Here is an 11,754-nt window from a genome sequence, read left to right as displayed (position 1 = left end):
AATTTTTTTTTTTGACTCTCTCTTACCATCACAGGAAAATGGTAAAAAAGTTTGAATTTTAAATAATAGATTGCAGTGTGTAGGCGATTGGGAAAAAAAAGTGGTTACATTGTAAATTTTGAAAATTGACGAAAAAGAAATAGTTGACGGAAATTGGTTTTCTATAAAACACCAAAGTAAATAATTTATTAATGGTTTCATAAATTTATAAAAATATTTTATTTATCCGTTATTTTAATAACCGGGAAGAAATTTACATTATAAAATTGTAACAAGTGTAGGATAATAGCAACATTTGTGATAATTTGTTTAATAAATTTTAATACACTTATAAAAATGATAAAAACATAGATATGAATACACTAGTAAATCGCTTTAAGTATTGCTTTGTGATAGACTAATGTCGTCAGTAGTCATTAATAAAATGCATTTAAATGCGATTAATACTTGATTCATTAGTTATAAAAAAATCACATCTGTGTAGGGCTGCCCCAAGTCCTGGAAATGGCGATTCGCGACACACGTTTACCAATCGTTTGGACATTGAAACCAATCTTTTGTAATTTTTCATGGTCTAGAATTTTACGACCATCGAATATGTACGCCGGTTTGGTCATTTCTGCGTAGATGCGTTCGAAATCCAGTTCCTGGAAATAAATGAATGTTAGGCAATAGAAGAATACGTTTTTTTACACTTGATGAGGAGTACTTACGATAAATTCATCCCACTCTGTACATACGACAATGGCATGAGTGTTCGTGGTAGCACTGTACGCATTGTCAAAAATATTAACGCGATTTTTAACGTCATCGATATCTACAGCTGATAAATTATCAAGTATTTGAGTTTCTTCTACCTGTGGAACCATAAAAACAAAATTTATTAAGATATATCTTTTGTATTCTAAAGTTGTTGAAGTTTTTAATAATTATAAATAAAGTAAATAAAATACCTTGGGATCGTAAATGTGAAGAACGGCCCCTTCATCAAGTAGATTCTTGGCCACAGCGATAGCAGGACTTTCTCTGGTGTCTCCAGTATTTTTTTTAAATGCGAATCCCAGCATCGCGATATGTTTATCTGTGACAGTATTGAAAAGACTCTCAATGATCTTGTTCGAGAATCTAGACTTCTGGTACTCATTCATATCAATTACTTGTTGCCAATAATCAGCAACTTCTGGTAAATTGAGACACTCGCATATGTATATAAGATTGAGTAGATCTTTTTGAAAGCAAGAGCCACCAAAACCCACTGAGGCACGCAGAAAGTTGGGACCGATGCGTGTATCCAGACCAATAGCTTTCGCTACTTCAGATACATCAGCTCCAGTACCTTCACATACAGCGGACAGTGAATTGATACTGGATATTCGCTGAGCCAAAAATGCATTAGCCGCTAGCTTAGACAGTTCGGAACTCCACGTGTTGGTGGTAAAAATTTTATCACGTGGAATCCAGTGCTCGTATATATTACAGAGCTTTTCAATAGCTTCGCGTCCCTGTAGAGAATCTTCACCTCCAATTAAAACACGATCTGGATTCACTAAATTATCAATTGCTGTTCCTTCAGCTAAAAACTCGGGATTTGAAAGTATCTACAACGACAATAAACAAATTAATGATAAGTTTAACAATTATTATTTTTATTGACAATGAACTAAACAGAACAACAAGCAATACCTGATAGGAAACCCCTGGCTTATGATTAGCTCGTAAAATATTCATAATACTTTTAGCAGCTTTAACAGGCACCGTGCTTTTTTCTACAACAATTGTGTGATCAGTCGCGGCCTTAGCTATCATTCTCGCTGTATTTTCAACATACTTCAAATCAGCAGCACGGCCTTTACCATTCCCAAAAGTTTTGGTTGGCGTATTTACAGATATAAAAATTAAATCAGCCTCCTGTATCGCAACATCAATGTCCGTAGAGAAGAATAAATTCTTTCCTCGGCATTTCTTGACCACTTCATCCAAACCCGGTTCATAAATCGGCAGTTTCTCCGAGTTCCATTGAGCTATTCTCTCTTTACTCTTATCAACAACCGTCACACGGATATCCGGACACTTCAGTGCTATTACACTACATGTTGGTCCACCTACATACCCAGCACCAATGCCACAAATTTTTTTGATTGTCATTTTTATGTCTGAAATATTAAACCCACTATTAAATACATTTCCAATTAAAATCATTAAAAACACAAAAAAAATTAATAACCGTTAAATAAAATTTAAGTATTGAAATACAGTCGGACCTCGTTATAAACTATCATTCTGTCTTTTTTATGAACCACGTATTGCGATAGTTTGAGAGAGAAACTAATAGTCTTATAACGAGGTCCTATTGTAATTATGTACTTACTCGGGTCAGATCCAACGTCGTTTTTAAATTTTTTAATTATAAATTCAATGATCAGTCAAGTTGACTGATAAATTATTAATGTCTCCATCTGACAGTACCGGACAATTTATATCATTAAATGTTTACACATAAACAAATAATTAAAGTAAGTAATGTTGGTGAAAATTTTCTTTTCATTGTTAATTTTCATCATGATTTATTACGATTATAATTTATACCCAACCAATTGAACAAACTTTCTTTGGTTCTGAAGGCATTGGAGATTGGAGTAAATAAAATACCCGTCCGGGCTACAAATCCACACTTGCAAATCATAACAGCACATGGTCGTACCTTGTCTGTCAACAATAATAAAACTGACGTATGTGACTGTGACCTGAGCTCTGAGCACTTGGTTGCATTACTTTTCAAAATTAAAATGAAATGTAGGTGTCACTACTTGGAACGTCATGTTCAATGACCTTGGTCATGTGACATGTAAGTCTGTAAGTGCAAAAGAGAACGAACCGAACAGCGGCCTGGAAGGATGCCTTTTAAAAATAGCAAAAATTTTCAACTTTTCCCTATATTCATTTTTATGAGTAAATACCTTTGATTTATGCATAAAAATATTTATTTATTTGTAATTGTTTAAGTAATCAGATACCGGTCAACAAACTTTATTGAAATATTTATTTTTTTTTATAATTATTTTTATAACTAGAGGACATATCAGCTGGCAATGACATTCCCAGCTGACATTTTTTTTTGTCACGTCACGAGTCTCGAGGTCATTTCTGAAAATTCAAACGCTAGATGATCGGGATTGAAGAAATTTAAATTCCGAAAATTTTAAGGATTCAAAATTCCAATGAAAATTTGTGAGTGTGAATGTAGCAGATATTAGACAAATTTTAAATTACAAATAAATAAATTAAACAATTAAAAATATAAAAATGAAAAAAATTCACATACTGATTTTCAAATTCTATAAATATGAATTTTTTTATTTTATTCAATTTTTAAAATTGACAATTGTCAACTACATTCACTCTCATGAAAATTTTTACTGAATTACATGAGTGTGAATGTAGCTGACAAGTGGCAATTTTTTAATTTTTGAATTAAATGAATGAAATGTAAGTACCCAAGTAGCACAGAGACAACTTTAAGATGTCATAAAGATGTCTTTCAAAAGGACTAAACAAATTTTTTTTGTCTCAAAGTCAAGTATTTTACATGATAATTACTCTAATAATTTTTGGAGTTTTTTAAAAACGATAAATTAAAAAAAAATATTTCGAAAAATTGCTCCTGTAGTTTTTTTCATTTCTACATGTGTATATTTTTATTTACTTGTTTTTTTTTTTTTATTTTCATTGTTGAAAAAAAATCCGGAAATTATCTGCTAACTTCAGGATCATGTAAAAATGTTGGTTCTAGGAGCCATAAAAATTTGAATTTTTTTTCTTGTCTTAAAAAAGACATTTCAATTAAAAAATCGTTAAGATGAATTGTTTGACGACTATGAATAATTTACTTTTTGTCGTCACTTGTGTCAAGTTTTTTAAGTAGATATTTTTTCGGTGACATAAATTTCTGATCGCTTTGTCAACATTTTGGTACCTTATTGACACGTCAAAAATCAGCCTATGATATCTTATAGATGTCACAAAGGCAAGTGTTCGACTTGGTTACAATAAAAATTAAAAAATGCATATTTAAATAATGAGAAAATCAGTACGCGCCTTTTTTCAATTTCATTATTTTAATTTATTTATTTAAAGTTTTAAATTGTCGTATGTCTGCTACATTCACTCTCATTAAATTATTCTTTAAATGAATATCTATTATATAAATTTATTTTTATTGAAATTTCCTATATAAAATTTAAACAAAAGTAATTTTTAAACTTTTCCTTAGAAATTTCCATTTCAAATAGTCAATTTTAAATTACCCGCGTCACGACGTAAATCAATCGCGCCCTCCATACTCTAGTGATCATCGTAATCGGTAATGTAGTCGAGTATACTTCTGTATGTATAGTATGAACTATTTATATCAACTATTGCATTGAGTGAACAGTAAACTGGCCTCTGGTAAGTCTCTTTCTTTTTAAAACACGTGTCCATTAATTGCAATTATTTATGAATCAATAAATTTGTAATCGTGCTTTTGCAGTAATAAATTAATAACTAATCGTGTTCGTAAATAATTCATCTCAAATTATTTATATATATTTTTTTAAAATTAATTTTAAACTTAAATTTATCTACAACTAGTCGGGTCAAGAAAATTTCTTACTGGATTACGAGCGGAACTTGATTGTAATTAATATGCGCTAGTGTTTATTTATAAAGAGCTAAAATTTATGAGGTGTCTGTGATAAAATACAAGTTAAATTAAACTGTAATTGGAAGAACATTATTTCTGAAACGCCAGACTTTAAAATCATATCGAACAATTAGTTGGCGCATTCATTGTTATAAATTATCGGGTACTGTCAGTTGGAGATATTCCCGAAATTATCAGCCAACTTAACTGATTATTGAACTTATAATTAAAAATTTTAAAAACGACGTTAAATCTGACCTGAGTAAGTACATAATTTTTTAAATAATTATATTTTATTTAAATGTTGTTAATTTTTTATTAATAATTTTAATTGTAAATGTTTTAATTGGAGGTATTTAATAATCGATTTGATGTTTCAGATTTGAAAATGACAATCAAAAAAATTTGTGGCATTGGTGCTGGGTATGTAGGTGGTCCAACATGTAGTGTAATAGCACTGAAGTGTCCGGATATCCGTGTGACGGTTGTTGATAAGAGTAATGAGAAGATAGCTCAGTGGAACTCGGAGAAACTGCCGATTTATGAGCCGGGTTTGGATGAAGTGGTCAAGAAATGCCGAGGAAAGAATTTATTCTTCTCTACGGACATTGAAGCTGCGATACAGGAGGCTGATTTAATATTTATATCTGTAAATACACCGACCAAGACATTTGGGAATGGTAAAGGCCGTGCCGCTGATTTAAAGTACGTTGAAAACACAGCGAGAATGATTGCTGAGGTGGCAACTGATGATAAAATTGTCGTTGAAAAGAGCACGGTGCCTGTTAGAGCTGCTGAAAGTATCATGAATATTTTACGAGCTAATCATAAACCAGGGGTTTCTTATCAGGTATTGCTTATTGTTTTGTTTAGTTTATTGATAATAAAAATAATAATTGTTAAACTTATCATTAATTTGTTTGTTGTTGTTGTAGATACTTTCAAATCCCGAGTTTTTAGCTGAAGGAACAGCAATTGATAATTTAGTGAATCCAGATCGTGTTTTAATTGGAGGTGAAGATTCTCCGAAAGGACGCGAAGCGATTGAAAAGCTCTGTAATATGTACGAGCACTGGATTCCACGTGATAAAATTTTTACCACCAACACGTGGAGCTCCGAACTGTCTAAGCTAGCGGCTAATGCATTTTTGGCTCAGCGAATATCCAGTATCAATTCGCTGTCGGCAGTATGTGAAGCTACTGGAGCCGATGTATCTGAAGTCGCAAGAGCCGTTGGTTTGGACTCGCGAATTGGTTCCAAATTCCTTCAAGCCTCAGTGGGTTTCGGTGGCTCTTGCTTCCAAAAAGATCTACTCAATCTCGTATACATATGCGAGTGTCTCAATTTACCAGAAGTCGCTGCTTATTGGCAACAAGTGATTGACATGAATGAGTACCAGAAGTCTAGATTCTCGAACAAGATCATTGAGAGTCTTTTCAATACTGTCACAGATAAACATATCGCGATGCTGGGATTCGCATTTAAAAAAAATACTGGAGACACTAGAGAAAGCCCTGCTATCACTGTGGCCAAGAATCTACTTGATGAAGGGGCCGTTCTTCATATTTACGATCCCAAGGTATTTTATTTACTTTATTTATAATTATTAAAAATTCCAACAACTTTAGAATAGAAAAGATATAACTTAATAAATTTTGTTTTTATGGTTCCACAGGTAGAAGAAACTCAAATACTTGATAATTTATCAGCTGTAGACATCGATGACGTTAAAAGTCGCGTTAATATTTTTGACAATGCGTACAGTGCTACCAAGAACACTCATGCCATTGTCGTATGTACAGAGTGGGATGAATTTATTGTAAGTACACCTCATCAAGTGTAAAAAAACGTATTCTTCTATTGCCTAACATTCATTTATTTCCAGGAACTGGATTTCGAACGCATCTACGCAGAAATGACCAAACCGGCGTACATATTCGATGGTCGTAAAATTCTAGACCATGAAAAATTACAAAAGATTGGTTTCAATGTCCAAACGATTGGTAAACGTGTGTCGCGAATCGCCGTTTCCAGGACTTGGGGCAGCCCCACACAGATGTAAATTTTCTATAACTTATAATAATTTCAAGTATTAATCGCATTTAAATGCAGTATTCATTGGTAAACTAATGACGATGCAAGTCATTAAAAAGCAATATTTAATGCAATTTTGCAGCAGTATTTGAATTTTGATGTATATTTTTGTTATTTTTATCAGTATGTTAATCTTTAATCAACTAATTATTATTATTGTTATTAAACATTTGTAATATTTTTATAATATAAATTTATTAATTGGTATTAAATAAACAATCAAATATTTTATTTTTAATTCACATATTTTTTTCATTAAAATTTCATTAGAGCGGCGTCTCATATTACCACCGGAATTACTGTCGCCAAAATTTGAAATAAAAAACATTTTTTTTCTTTTAACTAAACAAATTTTCATAATTAATTTAAATTTCTCACTTTATTTAATAAAATTCACTTCGCGGGAAACGTATTTTTAAAATGGCCGCCTAGAGCGCGCCACTCTGTGACCCAGGAATTTACATATTTTTCTTTGCTCTCTTTATATCTGTCTTCGTTATAATTTGTAACACCAACAACCCGGCATAAATCTTGAAATTAGACACAAAAGTGTTTTATTGGTTATGGTTTCATTACCGTATGTTTATAATGTGTTAATAATTAAATAAACAAATAAATGAATGATGATTGTCGAGTGAATTGTTGTTAATTAAATGACCGCTCACTTGTTGAGGATACATTGAATTTATAAATTAAGCAATGAAGCTTTTAAAACCAAACTGGGTGTCTCACGATGGTATTTTTTTAAATTTATCTTTTTGAAAATTAATTTATCTATGATTCAAATAAATAAATTTAATTATAAAAACTATTTTTACTCCAGATTATCCCATTTTTTCCGTGGATATTCATCCTGATGGCAAGAGATTTGCTACCGGAGGCCAAGGTATTTTTTTTTTTATTTCCTACAGTAGCTTTCTATTATAAATAAATAATTAAATTAAATTAAAACTAACAAGGCGGCGATTCTGGGCGAGTTGTAATCTGGAATATGGAGCCAGTGATCAACGAAGCAGCAGAACTGGATCAAAATGTCCCTAAAATGCTTTGTCAACTGGACAACCACTTGGGTAATTATTTCTTGACCTTCCACATGAATAATAATCCATAAAATAAATAAATAATAAAATTTTAGCCTGTGTAAATTGTGTAAGATGGAGCGCTGGCGGTCTTTTAGCCTCCGGAGGCGACGACAAAGTGATAATGATCTGGAGATTAGCCGGCAGCGGTGGAGGAAGTTCGATATTCGGTGGAAAAGCCAGTGTCGAAAACTGGCGATGCATAGCAACACTAAGATGCCATGAAGGAGACGTGCTGGACCTAGCATGGGCGCCGCACAACCCCTGGCTAGCATCTGCGTCCGTGGATAACAGTATCATCGTTTGGGACACTTCTAAATTTCCGGCTATCGTGGCTATACTCAAAGGTCACACGGGACTCGTCAAAGGAGTGACGTGGGATCCCGTTGGTAAATATTTGGCCTCACAGTCTGACGATAAGACTTTGAGAGTTTGGAGAACAACAGATTGGAGTGAAGCGACATTGATATCTGATCCTTTTGATGAATGTGGTGGCACTACTCACGTTTTAAGATTATCATGGAGTCCAGATGGACAACATTTAGTATCGGCTCATGCTATGAATGGTGGCGGGCCTACTGCTCAAATAATTGAACGTGACGGTTGGACGCATGATAAAGATTTCGTTGGTCATCGAAAAGCTGTTACATGTGTCGTAGGTTTTAATTAATTAAATAATCAAATTTTAAAAAATTATCACATCTTTATTTATTTATTTTAATTTACAGAGATTTAATAATAATATATTCCATAAAAAACAAGGAGGTTCATCAAAATCACGGGAATATTGTTGTCTGGCGATTGGATCACGAGACCGTTCGCTCTCAGTATGGCTGACGTCATTAAAAAGACCTTTGCTTGTAATAAACGAATTATTCACACACTCCGTACTCGATGCCAGTTGGTCTCCATGTGGTTTGAGATTAGCCGCTTGCTCTTGGGACGGTACCGTAGCTTTTATGGAATTCTCCCAACAGGAATTGGGTCGACCGCTAGATCCTGCTGAGCAGGTTAATATTTTTTATTATCGGCTCAATATTCGCACATACTAATATACTTGATAAATATTCGTTTTTATTTTTTTTATTACAGTGCAGCCTCCATGAACGCATGTACGGTAAATCGTTGGTCCAAGGAGGTTTTACCGTAATGGAGGCGCCGGTTTTACTGAACCTAAAACCTCCAGCACCGGTAGCTCAAACACCACCCGCTACTCAACCGGTCTCAAATGGTTTTGGATCGACAGCTTCATCATCACCTTCGCCTATAAAAGCTCCCATTAATAAACAAATCGAGACGAGAACTTCCGACGGCCGGAGACGTATCACTCCTATGTTTATTCCCCCACCACCAGATACAATGTAAATATTTTATCAACGTCTTTCGGTGTTCGGAATTAATAATTTATGATTTATTATTTTAGGAATACTACCGGAAGTACTGATGCAACAGTGGCATTAAAAAATACTCCAACATTTACAAGTACATCACAGACTAAAAGTACAATCGTTATAGAAAAACGTGATGACGTTGTCACGCCTAATGTCACTACGATAACTAATATGGCGACGCCATCAACATCAGCACCAGGACTTACGTTAAAGCGTCGCGAACAAACTACTCCTCGGCAACATCATCATCACCATCATCACTCGCATAGTCGCAAACCTCGATTGGTGTCCGAAAAACAAGGAGGCCATGTGTTCCCGGCATTGAAACCCATGGGTCCATTGTCCCACCAAGCCGCTCACTACGCGGTAACGGTAACAAATAATCAACATCTTGCTCATCTACAAGTTTTTCGAGGCACGGATTCGGAGCCAACGTGGAACCTTCACTTAGGATACAGTGCAGTCGCTTTGGCTGCGTCCGCTGCTGTTATTGCTGTGGGATTAGAGGACGGAAGTATTCATACCTTTGATCCGACGAAGGGGTCACGGCCTGCGCCGCCTCTGGCTCCCCCAGCTCCACTGGCGAAACTCTACGCTGTGGGTAATGCAGTGATGGTAATTTCTTGTTGCGGAGCCGTGCGCGTTTGGGAAATCGGTAGCACCTCGAGATTAATTGTCTCTACTTCTGCTAGTCATTTAGCAGCTTTTGGTGGCTCGTTATTGTCTTGTACTCTGTACAATGGAATGCCACATCTAGGGTTTACAAATGCGCGAGCGTATATTTATAATAAAGAAATGGGTAAATTATATTTATTTAAATTTAGTAATTTAATTATTTCTATAATTAATTAAAAATTTCTTTTTTTAGGAACGTGGTTATTAGTTGGAGATAGTCATGATCCAGTTTGGCGTTGGTCAGCGCAGAGCGCGTCAACATTAGCTGGTGGTAGAACACCACGTGGCCCATTGTCATCATTACAAGAAGGATTAAATAGAACTGCGGGTGGTATTATGCCTAGTCCTAGACCGCCACACAATGGCTCCAGTGTTGTTTCATATTTAGAACAGCAATTATTAGCATCAAAAGCTCTTGGAAGTCAGCAGGAATACATCCATTGGTTTATGGCTTTGATTACTTTCCTATTAACTCAAGGTAAAAAAAAAATGTATATCTAGTAGAGGTGTGCTAATAGTTCGAACTTACAAATTATTTGTATCGAATCGAATCGACTCAGTCGTAATTTTCTGATTGAATCCGATTGGGATCCGATTGAACTTAATCGGTATGAATCGGTTTCAATCGGAATCCTCAACCAGGGCGATTCGAACTATGAATAAATCGAAATTTCAAATCATTCGAATTATTTGTAAGTTTTTAAACTGTTCGAAAATTTACAAATAATTCAAACGACTTAAAATTGTGATACTTTTTCAAATAATTCAAATTTTTGTCAGAGGTAAATAGAGCTTAAAAACGAATCTACGAAAAAATTATTTTTGGTAACTTTGAAAATTAAACTCTTCATTAAATAAAAATTTAATATTTGAAAACTGACCAGAATTTTCTTGATTCGAAACGAGTAATTTGAAAAGTTACAAATAATTTGACTTCCGAAAAGTTACAAATAATTCGACAATTTCCGAACAATTCGAAACTTTTCAAACATACGAATTATTTGATTCGAATTTTGAACCTGATTGGCACACCTCTAATATCTAATAATAGTAATCATTCATATGATCGATTATATAATTAATTAAAATTTGATAATCAGACGGACTAGAAAAAAGATTAAGAATAATGCTCGATGATCTTATGGGACCAAGTCACAGCACGGCGGCTAAAAGTACATGGGACCCATCAATTCTTGGTATTAAAAAGCACAAGCTACTGGCGGATGCTTTGGGAGTAATTGGTGGACACTTACGATGGCAGAGATTATATCTTGAGTATTCGGAACAATTAGCGGCGTTCAAAAATTAACAAAATAAATAATAAATCAATTAATTAATTAAAAATTAAACTGTTACTAAAACTAAAACGTAATTAAATCTAAAAAGTCTACAGTGATATTTTTAACTAAGATTACATCAAAGCAATTTATATTTTTATCGTGAATGTAAGTAAAAAAAAAAAAATGAAAAATAACAGATAAAGAAAAAAAATTTATATAGACAATTATGAATATACTGTATGAAATTTTTTGATATTGATAATAATAAGTTAAATAATTTATTTTCCAAGGAATTTATCACGATTAATAATAATTTATCCAATTCTTCCATCCAATGAACTTCCGATGACTAAATTAAATTAAATTCAAATAAATTTTAGATTATATTCAGTTTCAGTGCTCCAAACATTTTAAAATATTAATAATCGTTATCTCTATGAATCAGGAGACACGGTAGTGTCTCACGCCAAGTATACGTTCAAACACATGTATATGTGTAAAGTGTCATGGGGCGAGCCTACCGTGTCTCTACCGTAGACCGAACGGTTTTTAG

The 11,754-nt window shown here is 33.6% G+C and overlaps 3 protein-coding genes across 3 annotated transcripts; 2 read left to right on the top strand and 1 right to left on the bottom strand.

Annotated features, from left to right (window-relative positions):
- Positions 1-229: 229 nt before the first annotated feature.
- On the bottom strand, positions 230-2,961 carry LOC130675279 (UDP-glucose 6-dehydrogenase-like). Its single transcript, XM_057480834.1, has 5 exons — positions 2,369-2,961; positions 1,684-2,153; positions 954-1,598; positions 714-857; positions 230-647 (listed from the first exon to the last, which is right to left on the bottom strand). The coding sequence occupies exons 2-5, from the start codon at positions 2,143-2,145 to the stop codon at positions 471-473; spliced, it is 1,428 nt and encodes a 475-aa protein (XP_057336817.1). The 5' UTR covers positions 2,146-2,153; positions 2,369-2,961; the 3' UTR covers positions 230-470.
- Positions 2,962-4,340: 1,379 nt separating this feature from the next.
- LOC130666134 (UDP-glucose 6-dehydrogenase-like) lies at positions 4,341-6,943 on the top strand. The gene is made up of 6 exons (XM_057466897.1): positions 4,341-4,446; positions 4,630-4,943; positions 5,062-5,531; positions 5,617-6,261; positions 6,358-6,501; positions 6,568-6,943. The coding sequence occupies exons 3-6, from the start codon at positions 5,070-5,072 to the stop codon at positions 6,742-6,744; spliced, it is 1,428 nt and encodes a 475-aa protein (XP_057322880.1). The 5' UTR covers positions 4,341-4,446; positions 4,630-4,943; positions 5,062-5,069; the 3' UTR covers positions 6,745-6,943.
- Positions 6,944-7,257: 314 nt separating this feature from the next.
- Positions 7,258-11,488, top strand: LOC130666131 (protein HIRA homolog). Its single transcript, XM_057466882.1, has 9 exons — positions 7,258-7,512; positions 7,600-7,662; positions 7,736-7,846; positions 7,912-8,510; positions 8,584-8,865; positions 8,948-9,216; positions 9,279-10,045; positions 10,115-10,399; positions 11,022-11,488. The coding sequence occupies exons 1-9, from the start codon at positions 7,476-7,478 to the stop codon at positions 11,228-11,230; spliced, it is 2,622 nt and encodes an 873-aa protein (XP_057322865.1). The 5' UTR covers positions 7,258-7,475; the 3' UTR covers positions 11,231-11,488.
- The last annotated feature ends 266 nt before the right edge of the window (positions 11,489-11,754 follow it).

The sequence above is a fragment of the Microplitis mediator genome, chromosome 1 (assembly GCF_029852145.1).
Source record: "Microplitis mediator isolate UGA2020A chromosome 1, iyMicMedi2.1, whole genome shotgun sequence".
Taxonomy (NCBI): Eukaryota; Metazoa; Arthropoda; class Insecta; order Hymenoptera; family Braconidae; genus Microplitis; species Microplitis mediator.
Note: the sequence above shows the minus strand (reverse complement) of the source record. Positions and strands in the feature narration are given on the sequence as shown.